At 45.1% G+C, this 22,870-nt stretch overlaps 3 protein-coding genes across 4 annotated transcripts; all 3 read left to right on the top strand.

The window, feature by feature from the left end:
- Positions 1 to 1,847: 1,847 nt before the first annotated feature.
- On the top strand, positions 1,848 to 3,765 carry nfkbil1 (nuclear factor of kappa light polypeptide gene enhancer in B-cells inhibitor-like 1). Its single transcript, XM_052051668.1, has 4 exons — positions 1,848 to 2,381; positions 2,565 to 2,677; positions 2,853 to 2,967; positions 3,068 to 3,765. The coding sequence occupies exons 1-4, from the start codon at positions 2,108 to 2,110 to the stop codon at positions 3,646 to 3,648; spliced, it is 1,083 nt and encodes a 360-aa protein (XP_051907628.1). The 5' UTR covers positions 1,848 to 2,107; the 3' UTR covers positions 3,649 to 3,765.
- A 269-nt stretch (positions 3,766 to 4,034) lies between these two features.
- On the top strand, positions 4,035 to 11,593 carry atp6v0a2a (ATPase H+ transporting V0 subunit a2a). 2 transcript variants are annotated; one of them, XM_052051487.1, is made up of 21 exons: positions 4,036 to 4,108; positions 4,449 to 5,110; positions 6,020 to 6,098; positions 6,175 to 6,272; positions 6,476 to 6,613; positions 6,703 to 6,800; positions 6,924 to 7,050; positions 7,152 to 7,234; positions 7,304 to 7,397; positions 7,485 to 7,697; positions 7,796 to 7,946; positions 8,178 to 8,317; positions 8,413 to 8,570; positions 9,259 to 9,349; positions 9,425 to 9,543; positions 9,632 to 9,842; positions 9,947 to 10,066; positions 10,167 to 10,283; positions 10,832 to 10,949; positions 11,093 to 11,264; positions 11,338 to 11,593. In XM_052051487.1, the coding sequence occupies exons 2-21, from the start codon at positions 5,000 to 5,002 to the stop codon at positions 11,438 to 11,440; spliced, it is 2,541 nt and encodes an 846-aa protein (XP_051907447.1). In that variant the 5' UTR covers positions 4,036 to 4,108; positions 4,449 to 4,999; the 3' UTR covers positions 11,441 to 11,593. The 2 variants fall into 2 exon arrangements, with proteins under 2 accessions (XP_051907446.1, XP_051907447.1); XM_052051486.1 differs by having other exon boundaries at positions 4,035 to 4,108; positions 7,304 to 7,697.
- Positions 11,594 to 12,503: 910 nt separating this feature from the next.
- On the top strand, positions 12,504 to 22,374 carry LOC127591392 (oxysterol-binding protein 2-like). The gene is made up of 14 exons (XM_052051521.1): positions 12,504 to 13,086; positions 13,790 to 13,995; positions 16,371 to 16,624; positions 16,729 to 16,897; positions 16,974 to 17,082; positions 17,160 to 17,226; positions 17,321 to 17,458; positions 17,545 to 17,790; positions 18,718 to 18,838; positions 18,922 to 19,025; positions 19,136 to 19,231; positions 19,310 to 19,494; positions 19,582 to 19,802; positions 20,463 to 22,374. The coding sequence occupies exons 1-14, from the start codon at positions 12,926 to 12,928 to the stop codon at positions 20,603 to 20,605; spliced, it is 2,220 nt and encodes a 739-aa protein (XP_051907481.1). The 5' UTR covers positions 12,504 to 12,925; the 3' UTR covers positions 20,606 to 22,374.
- Positions 22,375 to 22,870: the final 496 nt, after the last annotated feature.

Genomic DNA, 22,870 nt, shown 5'->3' with positions numbered 1-22,870 from the left:
CTCCCTCTTGTGGTAGACGAAAGAATAACTGCCTTAGAATTTTTAATATACCGGTATATAATTTTAAAGTTTTGAGGTACATTTTTTAAAATTCATCTTTATTTACATTTATTCATACATGTCAACTGAAGAAAAAAGTAGTTTTCGAGTTAAGCCCAATGTTAATTTTCAAACTGCATGATTCTTGGGTTTTCGCTATTGACAATAAAACTCATGTTTTTGATGAAGATGACACGACTGCATTTTAATGTTGGTCATAACTGTGGTGCTGTCTTGAGAAAATGAAAATCATTTTAAAATGGTCGCCTACTTGGTATAAAAGGTTTAAGAACCATTGGTTTATCCTTCGTACATTTGATTGATTGGCGTGCCAGTCCCCATGCAGTATGTACATATGCACTTTTTTTTTGAGGGATATGAAATAAATCAATTAGTGCACATTATTTTGTGGACCACCAAGTTAGGTTGGTGTTCACCAGGTGTCCGGGGACCCCAGTTTGAGAGCCAGCGCTCAAACCAAAGGGGGGTAGGGGGTAGGGGGGTAATTTGCTTATCAATGGGTGGCCTTACTTTTGTTTACTTTCTAGTCAGGCCTGCTGTGCGTGGCGAGCGCGTGTCCCTGCTTCCAAAGCCAATAAAGTGACTCGCGCAGAAAATAGACACAGGAAACATGCAGCATTTCTCCCCTGCTCCTTGACAATGGAGGATAAGCCCAACCAGCCCCGAAGCCCCGGCGAGGCCTGAGGATGACATTGGTTGAGCGTCTTTGTGGCGGGAGATTGCATGAGGCAGGAAAGACAAAGGGCGGGTCAGAAAGTCAGAGTTCCTGATCAGGGATATCCTCTCTTTCAAGGCCCTTTTGCAGGCGATCTTGAAGGACGCGAGTTTTGTTTTTGCAACAAAATACGAAGCGTGAGAAAACACCTCAAGTGACTAATCAAAGCTCTCTTTCTCCCTGCTTCTCAAAGGCTCCATCGTTAACGGCGACACGTCGCTTCCGAAGTTGGGAAGGAGACCGGCTTTTCGAGAGAGACTCCGGATCTTGGTCTTAATGCCAGTGTCTCAATAAGCACAAAGCGTCCCTTCATCACTTCATCTCCGGCCTTCTCTTCAGGTCTGAAAAGGAGGCTCTGTGACCTACGGCATGCCTGAGATGCTGAAGAGGCTCACAGCTGCACTCGCTTGGTTGGTGGCAGGTAAAGAAAGCCGTACACAGTGATACCCAACATACAAAACATAAGTCAGTCAGTGATTGCTGACCACCGTAGCTCCGGAAATGATCCAATTCCGTTAAATTGCTCCAAAAATGACTTTCTTTATGACAAAGTAGCTTTATTCATCGATCTTTGCCAGTGATATATAGTGACCGGCAGAACAGTTAAATGGCAGCAGGTGCCAATAACACAATTGTTGCCACGACTGTTCTTTTTTCATATTTGGTGTTTTTCAAAACGGGAGACAATACAGAAGCAGTCGGTTGACTTCTTAACATGATGGCTTCCTGACAGGTGGCATTTTGAAAGGAGCCTGGGGCGCACAAGAAACCCACAGAGAGAGCGGGGGGGATGATGCATACTGAGTAAGTCGTGTGGAATCTGGCACATGTTTATAAACACCGGTGGAACTAATTGCATGTGGTCACTGTGTATTTCGTGCAGGCATAATGTCAGCGTATTCCCTTGAAAATTGAGAGTGGGGAAATCATTTGAATGGCATTGGAATGAGTAAATAATCGTGGTATGTTGCGTAGCATTAGATAGATAGCTAGTGTGTGCTTTTAAAAAAAATACGTTGAAACAGCGCCGTATACTGGACATAAAATATATTCTTTTATTATTATCATTATTTATATGCAGCGCTGCAGTGAAAGAGCCAATACTGACATCTAGCGGCAAGAGCACACAGTGTCCGGAACTTATGTTTGCACACTCCAGTTTGTAGCCGGAATTTAATTGAAGACGTACCGACGTCATTGGTGCAGATCACTTCCGTTATCTCTCCATCCGCCAGCGGAAAATGCGACCAACTGCCGCTGTCACGAAATGTGCCGGCCGTCAATAGGGAAGTCCGATCGTTTATTTAATCGAATAAATTGAGAACATTCGATATGCTGACGAGAGCACAGAAGCGGATGTGGAAGTATGTCGAGGAGGGCAGCCTCTTCAAACTCAAGACATACCTGCGGAAGCACCGGGACTTAGACGTCAACTTCTCTCAGGGCAAGAGGCAAAGGAGCCCGCTGCAGCTCGCATGTAGCCTGGGGGACGACGCCGTAGTGCGGCTGCTGCTCGACCACGGAGCCGATGTGCTCCGGGCCGACAAGAAAGGAGACACGGCGCTGCACATCGCCGTCAACAGGGCTCTTAAACGCGGAAAAACGGGTGGGTTGGACACGAACTAGCTACCATGAAGTCGCTGTGGATGTGTTTGTTGTTATTAAGCCAGCCGGACTTTAGGACAAGGCACTAAACTCAGAACAAAATGGGACAACCAATCCGAAACCCCTCTGACTGCTTTTATTGAAAAATAAATGCTTGCTTCGACTGTTCTTGTTCTTCCTGCAGCTTATGACGACCTGGTTGTGCCTCTCAGAAAGAGTTGCCCGGAAGGCATGGACGCCTCAAACATGGCAGGTGTGACGCCCCAGGACCTGCTGAATGGCTTCAAACACACCGAGGTAGCATCCGGTACATTTAGTCGGGAATTACTCCTACAGTACAAATGAATACAAGAATAGCATTTAGCGTTTCTTCTTCGATTGTCGTGTTTTTTAAGATTGCGAGAATCCAAAAAGGGAAATCCCAATAAAATTTCCATGAATTGCCCAGCTCTAATATGATGCATTGTCGCAGCCTTTTGGACAAGGCGCAAGTGGCCCATCTCGAGCTGACAATGAGAGAGACTGGATGGAGAAGCTGTTTGGCGAATGTGAGGATGAGTTCTGCGAAACCTTTGGAGTTTATGAAGGTAAAAGCCACGTCTGTCTCTCTAGCTATTGAGCTAATCGCTAACATTTATAATTTTTGGTTTTTATTTTTTTCTAATTTTCACATGTCCCCTTTTACAGCGGATGACTTCCTTCCTGTCGATGAAGATGAGGAGGACTACGGTGACTGGGCCGATCGCATCAGAAGAGAATATTTTTCCAAAAAGCACGCGGAAGCTCAGAGAATGGCCGCCTCGTCGTTTAGCGGGAGGACTAAGAAGAATAAGCGAGAAGAGGAGGAGCAGAGTTACAAGGAGCTGCACGCCAGGCTGCAGAAGGAACACGAAGAGTATTTGTCTCGCGCCGCCCGCAAAGAGGAGGAAACTCGGCAGGGTAAGAAACGGCGCTATGAGCAGATGTGCGCGGCCACGTTTCACGGCGGCGGCAGCAGCGCAAAGCTGCTGAGCTACGGCGACATCCCCTGGCCGGCGCCGCGCGGCACCGTTCAGGAAATGGCGGACGTCATGCTGCACGGCGTGGACCGCAAGGACACGGCTGGCTTCCGCAAGGCTCTGCGCAAGCAACAGGCGCTGTGGCATCCCGACAAATTCGCTCAGAGGTGCGAAGCTCGGCTGGACGGGAAGGACAAGCAGCGCATCTTGGACACGGTGACTGCTCTGTCGCAAGAACTCAATAGACTGGCTCAAAGCCTGAAGCCATGACATGAGATTTTCTTTTATTTGGGAGTTGGGCTGGGTGCTCAATTCCAGCTCCTGCAGAATTTATAGTTATCACTTCTTTCCTCAAAATATTTCTTTCATTAAAACCTGAACAATGCACATGGAATGCGTCTGAGTCTTTATTTATACAGTAATACACAATTTATACACAATTCATATGACCCATAACCTGTGCAGCACCAATGAGAGAGAAAAAAAATATTTTCAAGAGAAGAAAAAGTAACTGATGAGGTTTGCGCAAGCGTACACACCATCACAACTGGCTGTCCTCACATTGCAAAACCATAAATCTTTAATCCTGGTGTTCCATTGGCAACTTTGTACTTTAACCTTTCACACTCGCAGTGGATTTTTATTTGGTAAGTTAAAAGGAGTTCTAATGGTAAACGTGGACAAAGGAGGTCTGACACAAAGGATGGAACCAGCAGACAGTGACGGAATGGTGATTTGGTTGCCAGGTTTTTAAACGGACCCGCTTTTTTCCAGCAACCATATTGTGTCGAAAACGGTACAAATACTGTACCGTAAAAACGCGTTGTTGTCATGCATTTGCGTTAACTGTTTGATTTTATCGGCTTATTGCTATTTACTCATAAAATTTACGATTGTTCTTCGAGATACAAAATAATCAAACTGGTCCGACTGAATTGAAAACCATCCGATTTCGCTCATTTATACGTTTTGTCATTAAATGAATAATGCCAAAAGAAGAATTCGTGTTTTAATGAATAATTTTAATAAAAAGTCATTTTATCTCTCATTCGGATTTTTCGTGTTTACAGAGTCGGGAAGGACCTATTCGTCCGTGGTAATGGGGGCGGAATACATTGGATCTGGCAACCCAGCCCGGACTCAATCTGTGTCAATTGGCGAGCCGAGGCGGTGCGAATGAAGAAAGGCCAGCGCTCATTTCCCACCCGTGACGTACTTTTAACCTGCGTGGAGCTGCTAGCTACAACGAGAACTGGATTATTTCTCATTTAGACCGCCGGTGGTACCGTTTGTACAAGGCGGTGCTGCGTTTATCACTCGGAGTCTTGAAAGCGTCGAGTGACAGGTGTCGAAAGGTATCGAGGATGAAGCCCATCTCGACGCATCTGAGAAGCTTTTGTCTTCGTTTTCGGCCTTTTTTGTCCTTTTAACAGCCCACCTGATTTGGGAAAGGATAACACGACGGACCTGCAAGGGGTGCTGCAGCATGAGGATAATCCCAATTCATAATTAATCCTCGTGCTAATTGGCGAAGGGCTGCAGAATCGCGCGATGCTGCACGCATCGTGATTTGAGTTTTGTTCCTTAAAGACACAATCGGTGACAAGCGCCACGTTTCAAGATGGTGTTTCGGAGCGAAGAGATGTGCTTGGCCCAGTTGTTTTTGCAATCCGGTTCGGAGTACGACTGCATCAGTGAGCTCGGTGAACTGGGCCTGGTCGAGTTCCGAGATGTAAGTATTGACAACAATAAAAATACGTCACAATATGTATTTTTAGTGTTTTATTATTTCGTGCGGGCTTCTTCGCGTGCATCGAAAGTGAACCTGCATTGTTGTAGAGTAGACAACCCCAAGGTCTCCCCATCAGGCATCTGCTAAATCAGTGATTCGCAGCTATTGTGTAGCAGCACAGTCGTGTGCCACGATATATCATCAGGTGTGCGGTGGGGAAATGATCGCATTTAACATAATTGTTCCGAAAAAAATATTAATGTACTCAAAATAATATATTTTTTATTCAGCAAGCTATGCCGGTTACATTTATTGACAGGAAATTAAATGACCTTCCAGAAGGTGCGGTGAAACTGTCCACTTGTCATTCAGACAGCAGAATTTGTTACTAAACATGCACAGTGAGTAAAAAAAAAAATGTTTGAAGTATACAAGTGTAATTTGTTCCCTGGCCACACTCGTAACTAGCATAAAGTATTTGCATCACGAATAATCGCCCTCTTTGAGTGCATTGGCAATCCTATTCATCCAATCCAACCCTTTGTGTTTTGTCTATTGTGCGTTTTGGCCACTAGGAGGCAGTCTAATGCAGACATACATGAAGAGTTTTAACAAAATGGCTCGGCAAGCAGCGGTATTATCGTCGATCTTCGCGCAGGATAATAAATATTGTCCGTCTACATGGGTTGCTGCACTGTTTGTTGTCCTCCAGGTCATGTTGATTACGAGTTCTTGAATTTGGTCAATGTAGCCTTACAAAGGTCTTTTCAAAATGTCTTCCATTTTGGCTTCCTTACGATCTTCATGTGCATATTTTTTTTCTTTTTGCACTTTCTATACAAAAATCCAACTGTGCTGTTAACTGAGCTCTCCCCCGACGATCACCATGAACTTTGTTGATGATTTCAGCTCAATCCAAGCGTCAGCTCCTTCCAGCGACGCTTTGTCAGCGAGATCAAAAGATGCGAGGAGATGGAGAGGATTCTGGGTAAAGGCAGCTCCCTTGGGATCATACTTCACATATGACGTCGGCAAAACAAAACCCGTTCTGTATTGCGGCCCAGGTTATCTTTTAAGGGAGATCCAAAAGGCTAAGATTGCCGTTCCCGAGGACGACGAGAGCCCGCTTGCTCCTCCGCCGAGACAAGTGCTGGAGATCATGGTAAGTGTTGACAGCCGATGTGCTACCTGAGGTATCAATCCCTCCATCCAGATTGTTGGGGTTATCATTTAAAAAATTTCACTCGCCTTTTCTGAGCCTTTTAACTCATTCACTCCCAAAGACGTTTTTAAACGTCTTTTCAAACTTGGTCTAGAATTGGCTGGTACTGAATGAGTTTGCTACTGCTTTGTTGTCATTTTCAGGAGCAGCTTCAGAGGCTGGAGATGGAGCTGAGCGAGGTGGCGAGGAACAAAGAGAAGCTGCGCAGGAACCTGCTGGAGCTCATCGAGTACACCCACATGCTGAAGATCACGCGCGCCTTCATCCACAGCCGCTCCAGAGTGAGTGTCTTTCAGCTCGCTTGCGTCACTTCCGCAAATACGTCAGAGCATCCCCTCATCGCGGATAAATATGTCGTTGGGGCAATTAGCACGAGGCTCTTGGTCCCCAGTATGAAGAATTCCCCACCATGGAGACGGACTCTGTGTCGGGCTACACTGGCATGCAAAGACTCGGAGCCAAGCTCGGGTGAGCAGCTATGCTGGAGGCTGTAAATTTCCCCAGTGTGGGACAAATAAAGGATATCTTATCTTATCTTATCTTATCTTATCTTATCTTATCTTATCCACGTGATTGTGCGCCCGCTTGTAGATTCATCTCCGGTCTCATCCAGCGGGTGAAAGTGGAGGCCTTTGAGCGTATGCTCTGGAGGGTGTGCAAGGGCTACACCATCCTCAGCTACGCGGAAGTGGATGAGAACCTCGCCGACCTCGACACGGTGAGCTCATTTCAAACGCATTCCGTTCTGTTTTCGCGAGCTGTGAAGAAATCACGCGCCGGTCGCCGAGCCAATCATGGGAGCGCTTGGTGTCGTTTTAGGGTGAGATAAGCAAGAGCGTCGTGTTCCTCATCTCCTTCTGGGGCGAGCAGATTGGACAGAAGGTTCAAAAAATCTGCGATTGGTGAGTTCTTGGTCGCCGCATGTTCCTCGCTTTCAGCCGGTGATGTATTGAGCTCGCCGTTCTCCTCAGCTACCACTGTCATCTCTATCCTCACCCCGAAAACGACGAAGAGAGGGCGGACATGTTGGACAGCTTACGCACGCGCATCCAAGACCTCAACAACGTAGAGCGGCTCAGATCGATCGTGGTGGTTTTGTCACCGAACGCGATAAGGCGAGAGCTCCTGTCCCCCCCCCCCCCCCCCCCGCAGGTTTTGCATCGCACAGAGGACTACCTGAAGCAGGTGCTGCAGAGAGCCGCGGAGTCGGCGTACGCTTGGGTCGTGCAGGTGAAAAAGATGAAGGCCATCTACCACATCCTCAACTTGTGCAGTTTCGACGTCACCAACAAGTGTTTGATCGCCGAGGTGTGGTGTCCTGTCAGTGACCTGGCTAACCTGCGGGGGGCGCTAGAGGAAGGCTCGGTAAGGAAGGCGCGACGTTTTTGCTTTGACAAAAGTCGGTGTTTTGGTTTCTAGGATACGTGTTCCATCATGTTTTATATTCTCTCCCCACCCCTCAGCGAAAAGGCGACGCAACTGTTCCATCGTTTGTGAACCGCATCCCGAGCACCGACACCCCTCCCACCTTAGTCCGAACCAACAAGTTCACGTGTGGATTTCAAAGCATCGTGGAGGCCTACGGGGTGGGGGACTATCGTGAGGTGAGCCCAGGTAAGCGCCACGTGGGTCATGCTGGTTCTCAGACTTTTGAGTCCAGGGACCCCTTCTGGGGTGGGGGTGGTGGTGGGGGGATTTCAAAATAAAAGGAACCCTTTGATTTGTTGTGTTTGTTTCATTGTAGCACCGTTAGACAGGTTTTATTTTCAAAATGGTACAACATAATTTGGGTGAGATTATTTTGTGGTGTTGTTGTTTTTTTTTTGTTTTTTGTTTTAATTGCAGCACCCTACACCATCATCACGTTCCCCTTCCTGTTCGCCGTCATGTTTGGCGACTTGGGCCACGGCACGGTGATGAGCTTCTTTGCGCTCTGGATGGTGCTGACAGAAAAAAAGCAGATGAGGAAACGCTCCGGTAATGAGGTGAGCATTTCCAGTGCATCACATGATGACGCCGCCCACCCCACCCCCACCCCGCCCCCTCCCAAAAATTCCACTAACAGAAATGACCTCTGCAGATATGGGCAACCTTCTTCAACGGGCGCTACATTATTCTCATGATGGGGCTCTTCTCTATCTACACCGGCCTCATTTACAACGATTGCTTCTCCAAATCGCTCAACATCTTCGGCTCGGGTTGGAGCGTCAAGGCCATGTTCACCAGTCAGCAGTGGACGTATGTTATTCATGGCGGGGTTGCAAAAGTCCCTTCACCGGGAACTCGGCGACATCTGACATAGCATGGGAAGTGAAATTTGGCCTCGAACTGAAAACGCGAACCACATTTCATGCACGTTTTGTTGAGATGATGCAGAACATTTCAAAGAGGCCTCAAGACTCCATGAGAACCAACCTCATGATCACTTTATATTATTATATTATTATAATATTATTATATATATATTTCTATTCATATTTAGACCATAGAAGAAATGTTTGTGAAAATCGACATCATAGTTTAATTATGATTTAATATGGAAGTATAAAAAGATTTTTTTTCACGGCAGTATTTTTATACTTATTTCTTTATATTTATTCACATTTTGCACGTTTATGTATTTACTGTACATTTCGGATTTTCATAATGTCATTCACCAGGGGTCTCAAACTCACGGCCCCGGGAGCCCTTTGTGGCCCGCAGGGTGATAGTTTTCGGTCCCCTTTTTACTCATCAAAACATTATGCTAGTGTGGCTTATTATGGCATTGATTGATTGATTACGTGGAGATTTTTTTGTGTATTTATAGATGATTGATCAATAGTTTTAGGGTAAATCATTTACAACAAATTTAACTCCCAAATAATCCCAGGACATGTGCCCATGTTTTGAGCCTGATGGGAATGGCCTGTTTTGTACATTACAGGAACAAAACACTTCAAACAAACGCTTTGCTCACATTGGACCCCAACGTTAGCGGAGTGTTCTCGGGCCCGTACCCGTTTGGCATCGATCCTGTGAGTAAATGCACTCGGCGATTATACAAATAGTCAAATGATGTGTCATCACTTTTTTTTTGTTTTACTCGACAGATATGGAGCATGGCGGTTAACCGGCTGTCCTTCCTTAATTCGTATAAAATGAAGATGTCTGTGATCATTGGAGTCATCCACATGAGTTTTGGTGTGGTTTTGAGTGTTTTTAACCACTTGTGAGTCGCCGCAGTTATCGACCAAAATGACGATTGCACAGAAGCAATACCTTAGCTCATCATCCATACGTTCTTCATTCCACCTTAGGCACTTCCAGCAGAAGTATGACGTCTATCTGCTGTTTCTCCCCGAACTGCTCTTCCTGCTTTGTCTCTTCGGCTACCTGGTCTTCATGATCATTTACAAGTGGTTGGCCTTCTCGGCGCGGGACTCCAGTCAAGCTCCCAGCATCCTCATCCACTTCATTAACATGTTTGTCATGCAGGGCAAGGACGTCGCTCCTCTCTACTCGGGACAGGTAACGCCACGCCGCGTAGGACTGTCAACCTTAAAAATATATATAGAATTATTATTATATATAGATCCACCCCATCCCCTCCCAAATTCTCTTCTGTTTCCCAGATGGGGCTGCAGATTTTCCTGCTCGCGATCGCCATGCTGTGTGCCCCCATGCTGTTGTTAGGAAAACCTCTGTTCCTCTATTGGATGCATCGCGGAGGGAAAGGGCTCCGCAGGCGCAGAGTAGGTCTTCCCTTGTCTTATTTAATAAGACCTGATATCCGAGGATCTCTGGCCACAAAGATTCCACGTGTCCGAAAGTAACATTGTTTACGTCCGCAAGGGCTACGAGAGGGTGAGGCGCGTTAGCGAGGATGACGGTTCGGCAGCGGCAGCTTACGAGGACGATGAAGAGGAGGGACTGGATGAGATGACCCACAGGGACCTTCGTCCTAGAGAGGTGAGAAATACCAATTTACCGTTGGAAGACATTTTCGTGCTTTTTTTGTACTATTTTGTGCATTTATATCTGTTTTGAGGCGGCCCGGTAGTCCAGTGGTTAGCACATCGGCTTCACAGTGCAGAGGTACCGGGTTCGATTTCAGCTCCGGCCTCCCTGTCTGGAGTTTGCATGTTCTTCCCGGGCCTGCGTGGGTTTTCTCCGGGTGCTCCGGTTTCCTCCCACATTCCAAAAACATGCGTGGCAGGCTGATTGAACACTCTAAATTGTCCCTAGGTGTGAGTGTGAGCGTGGATGGTTGTTCGTCTATGTGTGCCCTGCGATTGGCTGGCAACTGATTCAGGGTGTCCCCCGCCTACTGCCCGGAGACGGCTGGGATGGGCTCCACACCCCCTGCGACCCTAGTGAGGATCAAGCGGTACGGAAGATGAATGAATGAATGAATATCTGTTTTGATTCGGGGTCAAAAGTAACTCCTTCCATTTTGACAGATGTATTACCAACTTTCCCTTAAGAGTAACTTGTTTCCGTTGGCATTTGTGAAACAGTTTGACTTTGCCGACGTGCTCCTGCATCAGGCCATCCACACTATCGAGTACTGCCTGGGCTGCATCTCCAACACCGCTTCGTACCTGCGACTCTGGGCACTCAGCTTGGCGCACGCGCGTAAGAGTAGCGCAGTTTGACACACTCGCGATCTATCGCGATGTACCGATATCCGATTCCAAGAAAATGCTCACTTGTGATCCATACTGTCAGGTGGTGTTCATTTAACAGCATGGCCGGTTGTTGTGGTAATGCGCTTGCAGAGCTGTCAGAGGTGTTGTGGGACATGGTGATGCGCCTGGGCCTGCGGATCACAACCAGAGTCGGCGTGGTGTTTTTAGTGCCTGTGTTTGGCGTCTTCGCGCTGCTCACCGTGTCCATTCTGCTGGTCATGGAAGGCTTGTCAGCCTTCCTGCACGCTCTCCGCCTGCACTGGTGAGCTAACGTCATCAGCACCCTATGAAACCACATCTTGTCCTCTATTTATTGGAATTGGTTTTATCTTCAGGGTGGAGTTTCAGAACAAATTCTACCACGGGACAGGTGTCAAGTTTGTACCCTTTGACTTCTCGCTGCTGCCCTCTGTTTTTGAGCACGATGGCCTCCTCTAAATTGTTGAATAGACAAGTGGAAGTGGGCCTTTTTAAGTGGTAAGGATGCCGCAGACACTGGGACAGTTCTCACTGTGAAAATGACAAGGAACCCTCAAGACGATTTACTCTCGTAGCAACCTTTTTTTCCCACCATGATGATTTGAAACAAACCCCCCCACCCCAAAAAAAAAATCTACCTGATCTACCTGCTCTGCTGACTGCCTTACTTCTCCACCCAGCAAAAATCACAGGTTGTACATTTGTTAATGATTTTAAAAATACAGTTGTGATATCGGGCAACTCTCCAAGGCACGCCGGTGATTTTAAATTACGTTGTGCTGTGGATTATCGAAATTGGATTGGAAAACCAACTATCATACAGTACAGTCTACCGTTAATAAACAGTTTTAGGATCACAATATAGTGCCATAACGCTTTACTAGTGATTTGGGTGATTTTAGGTGGGTTTTTGCTCATCGGAGTTTCATCAAACAGATGAAAATTTCTCGAGCAAAATAAGCACTTTTCAGAAATGATTGTATACACTTTTTTCTTGTTTATGATTGTGACGATGCCAAATTCAAACAAGGTATTGGCTATTTGAATATTCAGTCATTTATTTAAACGTAACCTTCTGTCATATGTAGAAAAAAATGTAACCAATGCTTCTTGTATATGTTTATATGGTTAATCATGGTATTTATTTAAACAACTATCTGTATGAGAGTATTGATATTTTGCCATTTTGATGTGTTAAATAAAGCTTTCAAGACTCGCAAGCGATTAGAAACGGTGACGCATTTTATTTCATTAACACGGAGCTATAATCGGGCATACGAGTGCATATGGCACAAGTAAATTCTCACGACATCCTGGCCACCAAGTCACATATTTTACATATATTACATATAAATATTAATGAAGGTTTCCATTTTTATGCGCTATATTTGTGCCGTATTCTGACAACGCTGTCGCAAACGAATTGGCCTCATTTTTGTTGCAATCTACTATCCCGACTGTAGTAGTTTAAATTAATTGAAAGGGGGAGTATCAATTAAACCGAAGCATATTTAATCTCGTTTTACATTAAAATAGCGTATTCATTTCCTATTTCAAACTCTTTATTTACTTATTTTGTCCTCAAACGTCCCCATACACCTGCCGCCACCACTATATGGCAACGTCGTGAGCTCTTTATTACAACGTTCGTCGTCAAAGTAAAAGTGATTTGAAGAAAGGAGTGTGTGCTTTCACACCGGGCATCAATGCGAGCTACTGCCGTATCTTCACAACCGGCGTTAGACACCCCCCCCCCCCCCTAAACCCCCACGCCCCCTCTCGGGGGACTTGGTTGGCACCGGGAGGAATCTTTTGACAGTTCGTGCAGTAGCCGTCCAGCTGCAGGCTAACCGCGGTTAGCATCCGGTTAGCTACGCTGCACAGCTGGGCTCATCTGGACGGGGAGGCTAACGGCTCCGGGCGGCGTTTTCCTCCGAGGAGCCCATGGATGAGCTGGTGAGGAGTTTGCCTTCTCCGAGTCTGCCGGGGATCCAGCTGTCCCGTCTGGACACGCACAAGGGCTGGCTGTTTAAATGGACCAACTACTTGAAGGGATACCAGAGGCGATGGTTCGTCCTCAGCAACGGCCTGCTGTCCTATTACAGGTACCCTAAAAAGAAACGGGCTATGGTTAAGGTCGTTGTTCCTTGGATGGCCGGAAATTGGGCTTCTTCGGGGGGAAAAAGTGTATACATATTTTTTTACGTATTTAGAAAATGCAAACTGATATTAAAACAACCAAACACAATAAATGATTACTGACTATTGCTCAATGTTAAATTGTGTCACCAAGTGTTAAACCCTTCAAATATTTTTGATTAAAGTTCAAATAATTATAATTAATTTCATTAAATTGATTATTCGACAGGCTTATATATCCACATACATTTCTCTCTTTTTTTTTAGTTTTTATTATGGAATCTTGGAATTTATCCAACAGGCAACAAAAGAGTATTTGGAATTACATTGCACGGCGGAAGACATTCACTCAACACATGATCGAGACAGTAGATGTATACAGGAATGTAGCCACAGTTGTATTTGTACAGTTCGCGCAAAGTGGGAGAGACGATAGAATTGAGTCTTTGATTAATTTTGTTACAACCAACATGCGCAGTGTATGAAACATCTGCTGATTCATCCTGAGGAGATGTTGAAGACAAAACATTTTTTGGGGGTCAAATTATGATGTTGGTCATAATTTTAAGAGGGTAAAGATATTGATTGTGCATGTACCATAATAGACACTGAACATTGTCCAGGAAGTTAGCAAATATCTTCTTTTGTTCTTTTCTGCCCACCCTCCAGAACGCAGGCAGAGATGGGGCACACCTGCCGAGGCACCATTCCTCTGGCAGCCGCTCACATCGAGCTGGGTGACGCGTGCCACTTGCTGATAACCAACGGAGGCCGTAGCTACCACCTGAAGGCCACCTCTGAAGCAGAGTGTCAGCACTGGTTGTCCACCCTGCAGCAAGCTAAAGTCAATGCCAATGCTCTCATTCATCACTCGGGTAAGGCTTGCACTCTATGTTATGTTTCAACGCATTGATGGTGCTGTTTAAATGTGTATGGATTAGACAAGGCTATTATCCCTCCGCCATCTGACCACCCACCCTGGCTCCTGTGCCAGCTTCATTTGAGTGAGAGGCGGTAAAGGGGTAATTTGGAATGTATTTATTTTAAGTTGTTGTTTAAGTTTAAGTCTTGTTGTTGTTTTTTCCAATAAGCAGTATGTGCTCGGGCAAGAACCGCTCATATTTATTACATTTACTCCATTGAACTGAACTCCTGGGCCGATGAGCGCTTTTCTCATGACTCAAAATGGCAAGATATTATGAAAAGGCTGCCTCAGATTTCTGACTGACTTTAGCCACAATGTGAATACAAAAAGAAAGAAAAAACTACCTGCAAGCATTCTGTGTGTTGTTTGCTGGACACAAGAGGGAAGTGTTGTTCAAGAAGGACCGGTCAAGGGCGTTTTAAAGTGATGTGGGGCGCTGCAAAGCCTGACGTCATTATGCCGTCCTTCACTCCACCTACACTATCATTATTTTTTTTGTTTTTTTTTTTAAAAGCCATCATTAATTTCCTGATGGCATGTTTGACCGCCGCGTGTAATGGTGTGTCTTAAAATGAATTGAATACACGTCTGCAATTGGGGACTGAGTACCACGTGACGAAAGCAGTCCCGCACATGTACCTCCCCCCTCCCCTCCCCTGTGTGTTGTGCTCTGCTATGACGTCAGCAAGAATGAATGAATGACCTTGCTTTAGGCTCCACCTCCCCTTCGGGAAGCACAAGAGGTAAAAAAAAAATTATTTAATTTACCAAATGAGAGAGAGAGCAGGAAGATTTTCATTCAAAATATTGTTTTGCACACAAGCAGGCAGAAAGGGCGGGATGAGTGCACATCTCCCAATGAAAGTGACCTTGTAAGTAACCGGTTCAATGCTTCGCGCTCGGACAAGATTAAGACTTTAAAATAGAAGCTTCAGGCATCCGCGTGTTTCTATGCGTCTCGCACGGCTGCTTTTAGTTTCCTCTGATGAGCATTTGAAGACGGTAGTTATCGAGCACTTGTCAATTATTCAAAGCTGGAGTTTTTGTGCTTGAGTTGCTCTTTGTATATTCTGTTGATGACATTTTCTATGTGAATATTTTACTTGAACATTTTAGTGTTACTTGGGTCAGAGTTATTTGATGCAACTACTTCGACAAATTGTCCTCTTTTGTACTGATTCCTTAATGCTCCCACTTCCTCTGGCCATGTTAGCATTTGGGCTTCAATCAAATACTCATGTTGTCTATGAATGGCAAAACCCTTTAATAAGATTATTTATGTCCCCCTAAAAGTGAATTTCAGCCTTTATAGTGGCTCTGGATGCTAGCAAAAGGATTCCAATACAAAAACATAAATGTTTATCTACTGTAGATTTACGATTCAGCTCACAAGAAAATGCAGCGACATGACTACTTTCCACGAATAAATGAATTTATACACATATTGGATTTGTGGATATTGTAGGAGTGAAGAGATGCCAACTGGGCTGCGGTTATGCTCCAGCAAACTTGTTAGAGAGTCCAACTTTGATTCCGTCTTCCCACGCGTGTCCATAGTGATGCTCCATCTGTCATCGGTGGGTGTGCTTGCATTCGTGAATCACCAAAAGACAACCAGAAACACATACTTGTATCTCCAAATCATATGTATTTCCAGATCCACTCCGCCTTTACTGCTCGGTGTGTGCTGGCCGGAGAGCATAAGGTGCTCAACCGTATAAATAAAATAATTGGGATTATTTCTTTCCTTCTTTATATGGGTCATCAAACTACTCCAGACATTTGAAGGGGTTTTCCAACCTCTCCCTGATAACATTTCCCATCCTAAGATTGTGTTCATGTGCTTTGCCCAGGCTGAAAGTCCAGCCCACATGCCCTGCTTTTAAAATCCCTGTGACTGATGGCGAGTCTCAGAAAAAAAAAAAGGAGTGGCGGCAAATTGGACTGCGTCACCCCCCCCCCCCCATGACTAAATATAGCCAAGCCTTCTGACTACACAGGCTTATGTTTCCAGGGCAACCATGCCCATTCACAGCTTCCCCTTCGCGTAAAAGGATGCAGTGTATGGGATGGGCTGTGTCGAGTTTCCACCCGCACGCCTGTGCCGAGGCATTCGCTTCAACTTTAGCAAAATGAGATGGAATAGAGGAACTTGGGTATCCCCCTGTTGCCTCCGTCTTGACACCATCAGAGACGCCTTGTTAGCTCACCTTTGACCCTTTTAATGAAAGTAGAAGTGCATTTTTTCCAGAACCTAATGAGGACAAACACTGTAGAGAATAGATGGATGAAATCCGCGTGTTTCTCTTTGGTGTCACTGAGCAGATGACTCGGGAGATGAAGAAGGTCCTAGCCCGCATGACGCTAGGTTCTTAAGCCAAGGCGCGCTGAAGACGTTAGCCAGCAAGCTGGATGATCTCCGCACCTGTAACGAGCTGATCGGAAAGCATGGCGCCGCCCTTCAGCGCTCCCTCAGCGAATTCGAGGATCTCCGCGGGTGCGTCGACGGCGCAGATAAACTGAAGACGGTTAACGAGCGAGCCGCCCTATTCCGCATCACCTCCAATGCTATGATCAATGTGAGTGTGTGAGCCGGCAGCCGTCCTCGTTAGCTTCTGCTCTCCGAGCTGGGGCTGGGGGGGAGATTCGTCGTCTTAGGTTCTGTGTTGTGTTCTCACCTCAGGCTTGTCGTGACTTCCTGGATGTAGCACAGTCTCACAACCGCAGGTGGCAGAAAACCCTGCAGCATGAGCAAGAGCAGCGTCACTATCTGGAGACCACCATTGAACAGCTAGCCAAACAGCACAACAGCCTGGAGACGGCCTGGAGGGAGAAGCCCACCTCGTACACGGGTGAGACGCACCGCCGTCAATACATTACCACTCGGGAGGAATAGCTTTTCGTTGCTGATGCGTGATGTCTCCGCAGGTGTGCAGAGATCTCGCGAGGTGGACGAGAGTGACGAGAACGATGAATTCTTTGACGCCATGGAAGACGCGCCGTCGTTCATAACAGTGAATGCAGAAACCAAGCACAGGTGTAGATTTTGTGTGCATACGAAACGAATCGTTCTGTCTTTCAGTCGTTCTTCACCAAGGCAATTCTTTCTCTCAGGCGCTCCGGGAGTAGTCAGAGTATGATGAGTGGCGGAGTCCCCAGCGACTGGACCCATAACGAGAACGTAGGTCCCTTTACACACTTTCTTCCTCTTCTGTCGGACACACAGCAGCGAAAGACAACGAAATGACAGCCCACCCGGATGCAATTTCTCTCAGGACACCTCGGACTCGAACCACATGCAGCTCCGCAGAACAAGACGCAGCCGCATTCCAGACAAACCCAATTATTCCCTCAACCTGTGGAGCATCATGAAGAACTGTATTGGGAAAGACTTATCAAAGATTCCCATGCCTGTAAATGTGCCTCAAACTGTTTCGAACCACAAATTGGAATTCGATTCCACTTGATCGCCGTCTCCCGTCTTCCCGATCGGCGGCAGGTCAACTTCAATGAGCCGCTGTCGATGCTGCAGCGTCTGACCGAGGATGTGGAGTACAGCGAGCTCCTTGACCGGGCGGCTCGCTGCGATTCCTCCCTGGAACAGATGTGCCTGGTGGCCGCCTTCTCCGTCTCCTCCTACTCCACCACCACCCATCGCACGTCCAAACCCTTCAACCCTCTTCTGGGGGAGACCTACGAGCTGGACCGACTGCAGGAATACGGATATCGCTCCATCTGTGAGCAGGTGTGTCAAAGTTATGATTATTATTATCTGGCAGTGATTACGTATTCTGGAGACTTTTTTTGCTCCAGAAATTATGGTTTTCCTCATTCCCCCCCAAAAAAAATCATTTAAAGCAGGGGTGTCCAAACTTTTTGCCAAGGGGGCCAGATTTTATGTGGTAAAATGTCGGGGGGCCGACCTTGGCTGACATTCTTTACATTGAACAACAATATTGTTCAACAAATTTTAGTAAGCCAGTCTGTTTCACATTTCCATTTTTATTTTAATTTCAACAATCTTAAGAATTTCTTTTGGTTCATTTGAAACGGGTATATCGCATGCAACTGCTTATTCACTTGACTTTTTCTTAAACAGAAGTCTCCTGAGTGCAAATTGATTGATTTGAAACATAAAATGTATCACCATGACTTTTCAATAGTCACAAAACCTTTGACTCGAACAACAGGGAAATGAACAAGCAATACACATATCCACAACTGCAAGGATCATTTGAAATATGACATATCGGTCAATATAAACACGGAGTGATGTCTTGTTAACTCGTGAGTGATGCCCTAGGCTCCAGCACCCCCCGCGACCCTAGTGAGGATCAAGCGGTACGGAAGATGAATGAATGAATGAATGATGCCCTCTAGTGTCTAAATGCTATTACTCATTTAGTGAATGCTATTACTCATTTAGCCACTAGAGGGAAGCAGTACTCTATGAAACATCACTCACCAGTCTACGAGACCTCAGTCAATGCAACATGTGTTCCATTGCGCCCAACCTGCGGGCCAGACGGCACTGATTTTATGACCGGGGCCGAGGGCCGGATGAAATTCGACCGCGGGCCGGATTTGGCCCCCGGGCCGGACTTTGGACATGCCTTAAAGTATTATAAAGTGGGTCGTTAGTTTCAATCACTCTGTATGACGTACTCCTCAGGTGAGTCATCATCCACCAGCTGCTGCCCACCACGTCGCCTCCCAACGAGGATGGACGCTATGGCAACACATCACTATTGACAGCAAGTTCCGCGGGAAGTACATCTCTGTCATGCCACTAGGTAAGAAGCAGAAGCGGCGTGTGTTTTCACGCTTTCCAAATTTAGTTTCGGGTGATATCTGCATGTCCTTCTATCCAAAATAGGAAAGATTCACCTGCAGTTCCACTCGAGCGGGAACCATTACGTGTGGAGCAAAGTGACCTCAACGGTTCACAATATTATCGTGGGGAAACTCTGGATTGATCAGGTTGGGGTTTTCACCTCATTTTGTTCATTTTTGGGCACATTCGGGGAATTAATCATTCAAACTAAGACACTTGAATGCTTTGTTTGCTTTGTTTGCTTTGTTTCTGACAGTCCGGGGACATCGACATTGTAAACAGCACCACCAAGGACACCTGCCATCTCAAATTCTCGCCCTACAGCTACTTCTCCAGAGATGTCCCGCGAAAAGTATGACGGCAGCCCCGTTCCTCCGGTAAGACTCGCAAATGTGTGCATCGCCGCAACGGCAAGTGATTTCTTTTCCAGGTGACGGGCGTGGTGGAGGACATTGAGGGCACAGCGCATTACATCCTATCAGGGACATGGGATGAAAAGATGGAAAGTGCCAAAATAGTAGACAGCAGTCAAGGAAGTGGAGGCTCCGAAGGCAAACAAAAGACAGTTTATCAGACTCTTCAGCCAAAACTGCTTTGGAAGAAATACCCTCTCCCGTACGCCCTTTCAAACTCCTTCCCACCTTTCTCTGCAATGACCGATTGCGCCATTGCTCACTTTCATCTTCCCTTTCACTTCCTCAGGGACAATGCAGAGAACATGCATTATTTCTCCTCCTTGGCTTTGACTCTGAATGAGCCAGAGGAGGGAGTGGCGCCCACCGACAGCCGCATGCGTCCGGACCAGCGGCTGATGGAGGCCGGGCTGTGGGATGAAGCAAACACGCAGAAGCAGCGTCTCGAGGAGTGTCAGAGGCTAGAGAGGAAGAGGAGGGAAGTCCAAAACATGCAAGCCATGGAGGAAGGTGAGTCCATTCAATATTTTCGATGATACATTACATTGTTCTAAAAACTGAATTATAATTATAATTATAATTAAAATACAATTCAGCGTTGTATTGTTTATGCGAGAACAGCTTTCACTCTCCTCAGACTTATACTGCCCCCCAGTGGCCATGTCGCCTACACCAAACGAATCTGCCATTCATTAATTAATCATGATGCACAAACGGTTTAATTGTTTGACCTCCATTTAATTAAAACGATGTTTTTAAGATGATTTTGTGATTAATATAAAAAAAGCAGTTTCGCATTTTTTACATGCATATTTTAACTTCATTCTGGATATATCATTTTAAGCTAATCTTCTAATGACCTGACCCTTCTGCTTTAAAAATCAAGAGTGGCCCTCCTCCATTGAGTGCCTCTAAATACGCAGCTGTTGTGAAAGCGCTGTATGAATAATGAATAAAGATGTATTGTGAATTTAGCGGCAGTTAAAGCACACGTCGGCAACGACTAACATTTTAGGTGCTTAGCATTAGCACATTAGCATAGTTTCTGTTAACCATAGAGTTCTGTTCTATGTAAATAGTGTGGTTGGGTATTTTCCAATATGTGTTTTAGGCCATCTAAAATGCAACAATATCAGTTCAATACAATCCATGATCTATCTATGTGTGCAGGGCAAGAGGTGGAGGTGTACCAGCCCCTGTGGTTCGAGAAGAGAACAGATGAAACGACAAGAGAAAGCAGCTACGTCTACAGGGGAGGCTACTGGGAGGCCAAAGAGCGGCAGGACTGGAGGATGTGCCCTGAAATCTTCTAGAACAAATGGAACCAGTGGCTGACACTTAGACATGGTGGACTAAGGTATACGGTCAGATCATATGTACCGGTAAGCCAAAACATACTTGTTGCTGTTCTCGAGATTGGAAGGACACACTTCTTGATACTTGCGTCTTTCGACAACACCCTACTTCATTTACATGAGTGAATTCTGAAATTGCCTAGATGGGAGAAAGCTCCTTTCCAAGTAAATGTTTTGGCAACAATAAAAGCTATTGTTAGGATGTAGACTACGTTGACATAGTTAGCATTTAAACATGAATGAACTAGTAAAGTGAGGTCTTCATTGTTCCTAGAGAACAGTCGTCATCCATTATATGAAATGTATGCAATCTGAATTTTAAATCGTAGATTAAGTGGAAGGGTTGAAATTTCATTGAGACCGTGTGTGAAGGAGTCGTTGCTTTAATTACGTTTTCACTGAAGGACATAATGGATTGAGCCTTGATAATCGGGAGTTTGACCGCAACAAACTTGTGGGCCTTGTTGGACCTGTCACAAATGAGTTATAAGAGTGCTTGTGCCATGTAATTACCGTTTAGAGATGTCTGCAATAAGTCAACTGCACTCTTACTTCAAAAAATAGGCTCAGGCAGCAAAATGTGCTTTTAAGATGCACAAAAAAACCAACAACCTTATACTGTATTCTGAATGCCAATTTATTTATATATAAATATCCTATTTATTAAGGATCAATAATGCTATCAAAGCAGCACAAGTACCGAAGGCTTTGGGCGCAACTCCTCTTTAGTATGGACATTTAAAAATAATAAGCAGTTTATTGTTCACATATATGAGTCGCTGGTTGACTTTTTTGCCTGCCTTTTGGAAAAATATAGTAGAAGTAGAATGATGTCGTTCAAAATTATTGTGAAAGGGTTTCCATATTTACTTGACTCTCCTGTTTAACATTACGTCAAGAAAATACACTCCTATATAAATATCATGAGCTGTTTGGTTCGTTTATACTTTTGAGTTTTTCAGTTGTGCGTTGTTCGGATAAAGCACAACGGTGAAGTTTACACCCAAGTTACCCAAATACCAAGCTTTTGACTCACTACATGTACAGTAGCTATGCATGTTTATTTGGAGTGCGGGGGCGCTTGACTTGAACACCTGTTTAAAAAGTGATGTGAAGCTCTTTCAAATAACTGAGTGGGACTCTTACTGGAACATGTGAACTCACCATTTGTGCTCGACGACATTGAAAATGTTACCTTTTTTTTTCTATCTCAAATAAAAACCCAACGCTGGGGTAGTGTTTACTGTCCATGCCAGTACTCACTACTGTCAGCGTTCAAGGGGCCATACATTGACAACTGTATGATTGACATGCTTTGATGTACAGTAATACAGTTAATTATGAGCAACATTTTTTTTCCTGTTTGGCTGATTAATTATATGGAATGGAAAGTTTGTATGCCTTTTTATGCCAGAAATGTTTTTTTTTATCTGTGCAACAGGGCAGTTTATAGTATCTAAACACTTGCAGAAACAATGCAAGTGAGAGGACAGTCCAGAAAGTTCAGTCATAATAGTTGTGTATGGTAATTAGGGAGTGGCTTCGCACCGAGCAACTAATTCCATGGGTGTGACTATAAAGATGTGCAAGTGAATCAACACTGTCTCAGATGAATGTTAGTCATCAGAACTGTAGTGGAGTTGGTGTGCTGCAGGTTAGTGCAAAGGGCGTAGGCCCTGGGAAAAGGTGGTGTGTATAAAATGTATCAAATAAATTTCTAAATATTATGTCTGTACATAGTGAATGATTGTCCAAATGCACCTAATACAGTGGTCAGTGAGTGTGTTCATACGTATCAATCGGTGCATTTTTGTGAGAATTAATGTTTGAAACACCTAAACCTTTTGTTATATAATTTTTCAGCAGGGAATCAATTGTTCATTAGGGCGGCACAATGACACTGCTATTTCAAAACATTTACTTTAGCCAAGGCACATTTAAATATATAAATGTGAAAATGAACAGTCACTCCAAACATGGGCTATTTGGAGACTAAAATTATCCCTTGTTCCTTTCACATGACATTATAAGACAAACCCTTTCCTGTCCTTTGTCCAAGGCAAAGGGATTGAAGAAACAGGGTTGATGGATTCAAATGTGTTTTTCTCCTTCGGTATTCTACCACCATCGTTTGTTTTCAGTGTCGGTTGAAATGAAAACGTAAAGTATGGGAGATTGCTTGGAACTAAGAAAGAATTTGCGTGTCAACAGGTAAATTGCTTC

Source organism: Hippocampus zosterae, chromosome 18, assembly GCF_025434085.1.
Source record: "Hippocampus zosterae strain Florida chromosome 18, ASM2543408v3, whole genome shotgun sequence".
NCBI classification, from domain to species: Eukaryota; Metazoa; Chordata; class Actinopteri; order Syngnathiformes; family Syngnathidae; genus Hippocampus; species Hippocampus zosterae.
The sequence above is the reverse complement of the archived record's forward strand: the minus strand, read 5'-3'. Positions and strand labels throughout refer to the sequence as shown.

Excerpts from the sequence above, each read along its gene's own strand:
- nfkbil1 (XM_052051668.1), top strand. The coding sequence starts at position 2,108 with ATGCTGACGAGAGCACAGAAGCGGATGTGGAAGTATGTCGAGGAGGGC. Across the intron at positions 2,382-2,564 it reads TCTTAAACGCGGAAAAACGG|CTTATGACGACCTGGTTGTG; the intron begins GTGGGTTGGACA and ends TTCTTCCTGCAG. Across the intron at positions 2,968-3,067 it reads AACCTTTGGAGTTTATGAAG|CGGATGACTTCCTTCCTGTC; the intron begins GTAAAAGCCACG and ends CCCCTTTTACAG.
- atp6v0a2a (XM_052051486.1), top strand. The coding sequence starts at position 5,000 with ATGGTGTTTCGGAGCGAAGAGATGTGCTTGGCCCAGTTGTTTTTGCAA. Across the intron at positions 5,111-6,019 it reads GCCTGGTCGAGTTCCGAGAT|CTCAATCCAAGCGTCAGCTC; the intron begins GTAAGTATTGAC and ends TGATGATTTCAG. Across the intron at positions 9,544-9,631 it reads TTGAGTGTTTTTAACCACTT|GCACTTCCAGCAGAAGTATG; the intron begins GTGAGTCGCCGC and ends ATTCCACCTTAG.
- LOC127591392 (XM_052051521.1), top strand. The coding sequence starts at position 12,926 with ATGGATGAGCTGGTGAGGAGTTTGCCTTCTCCGAGTCTGCCGGGGATC. Across the intron at positions 17,083-17,159 it reads AATGCAGAAACCAAGCACAG|GCGCTCCGGGAGTAGTCAGA; the intron begins GTGTAGATTTTG and ends TCTTTCTCTCAG. Across the intron at positions 17,459-17,544 it reads TATCAAAGATTCCCATGCCT|GTCAACTTCAATGAGCCGCT; the intron begins GTAAATGTGCCT and ends GATCGGCGGCAG.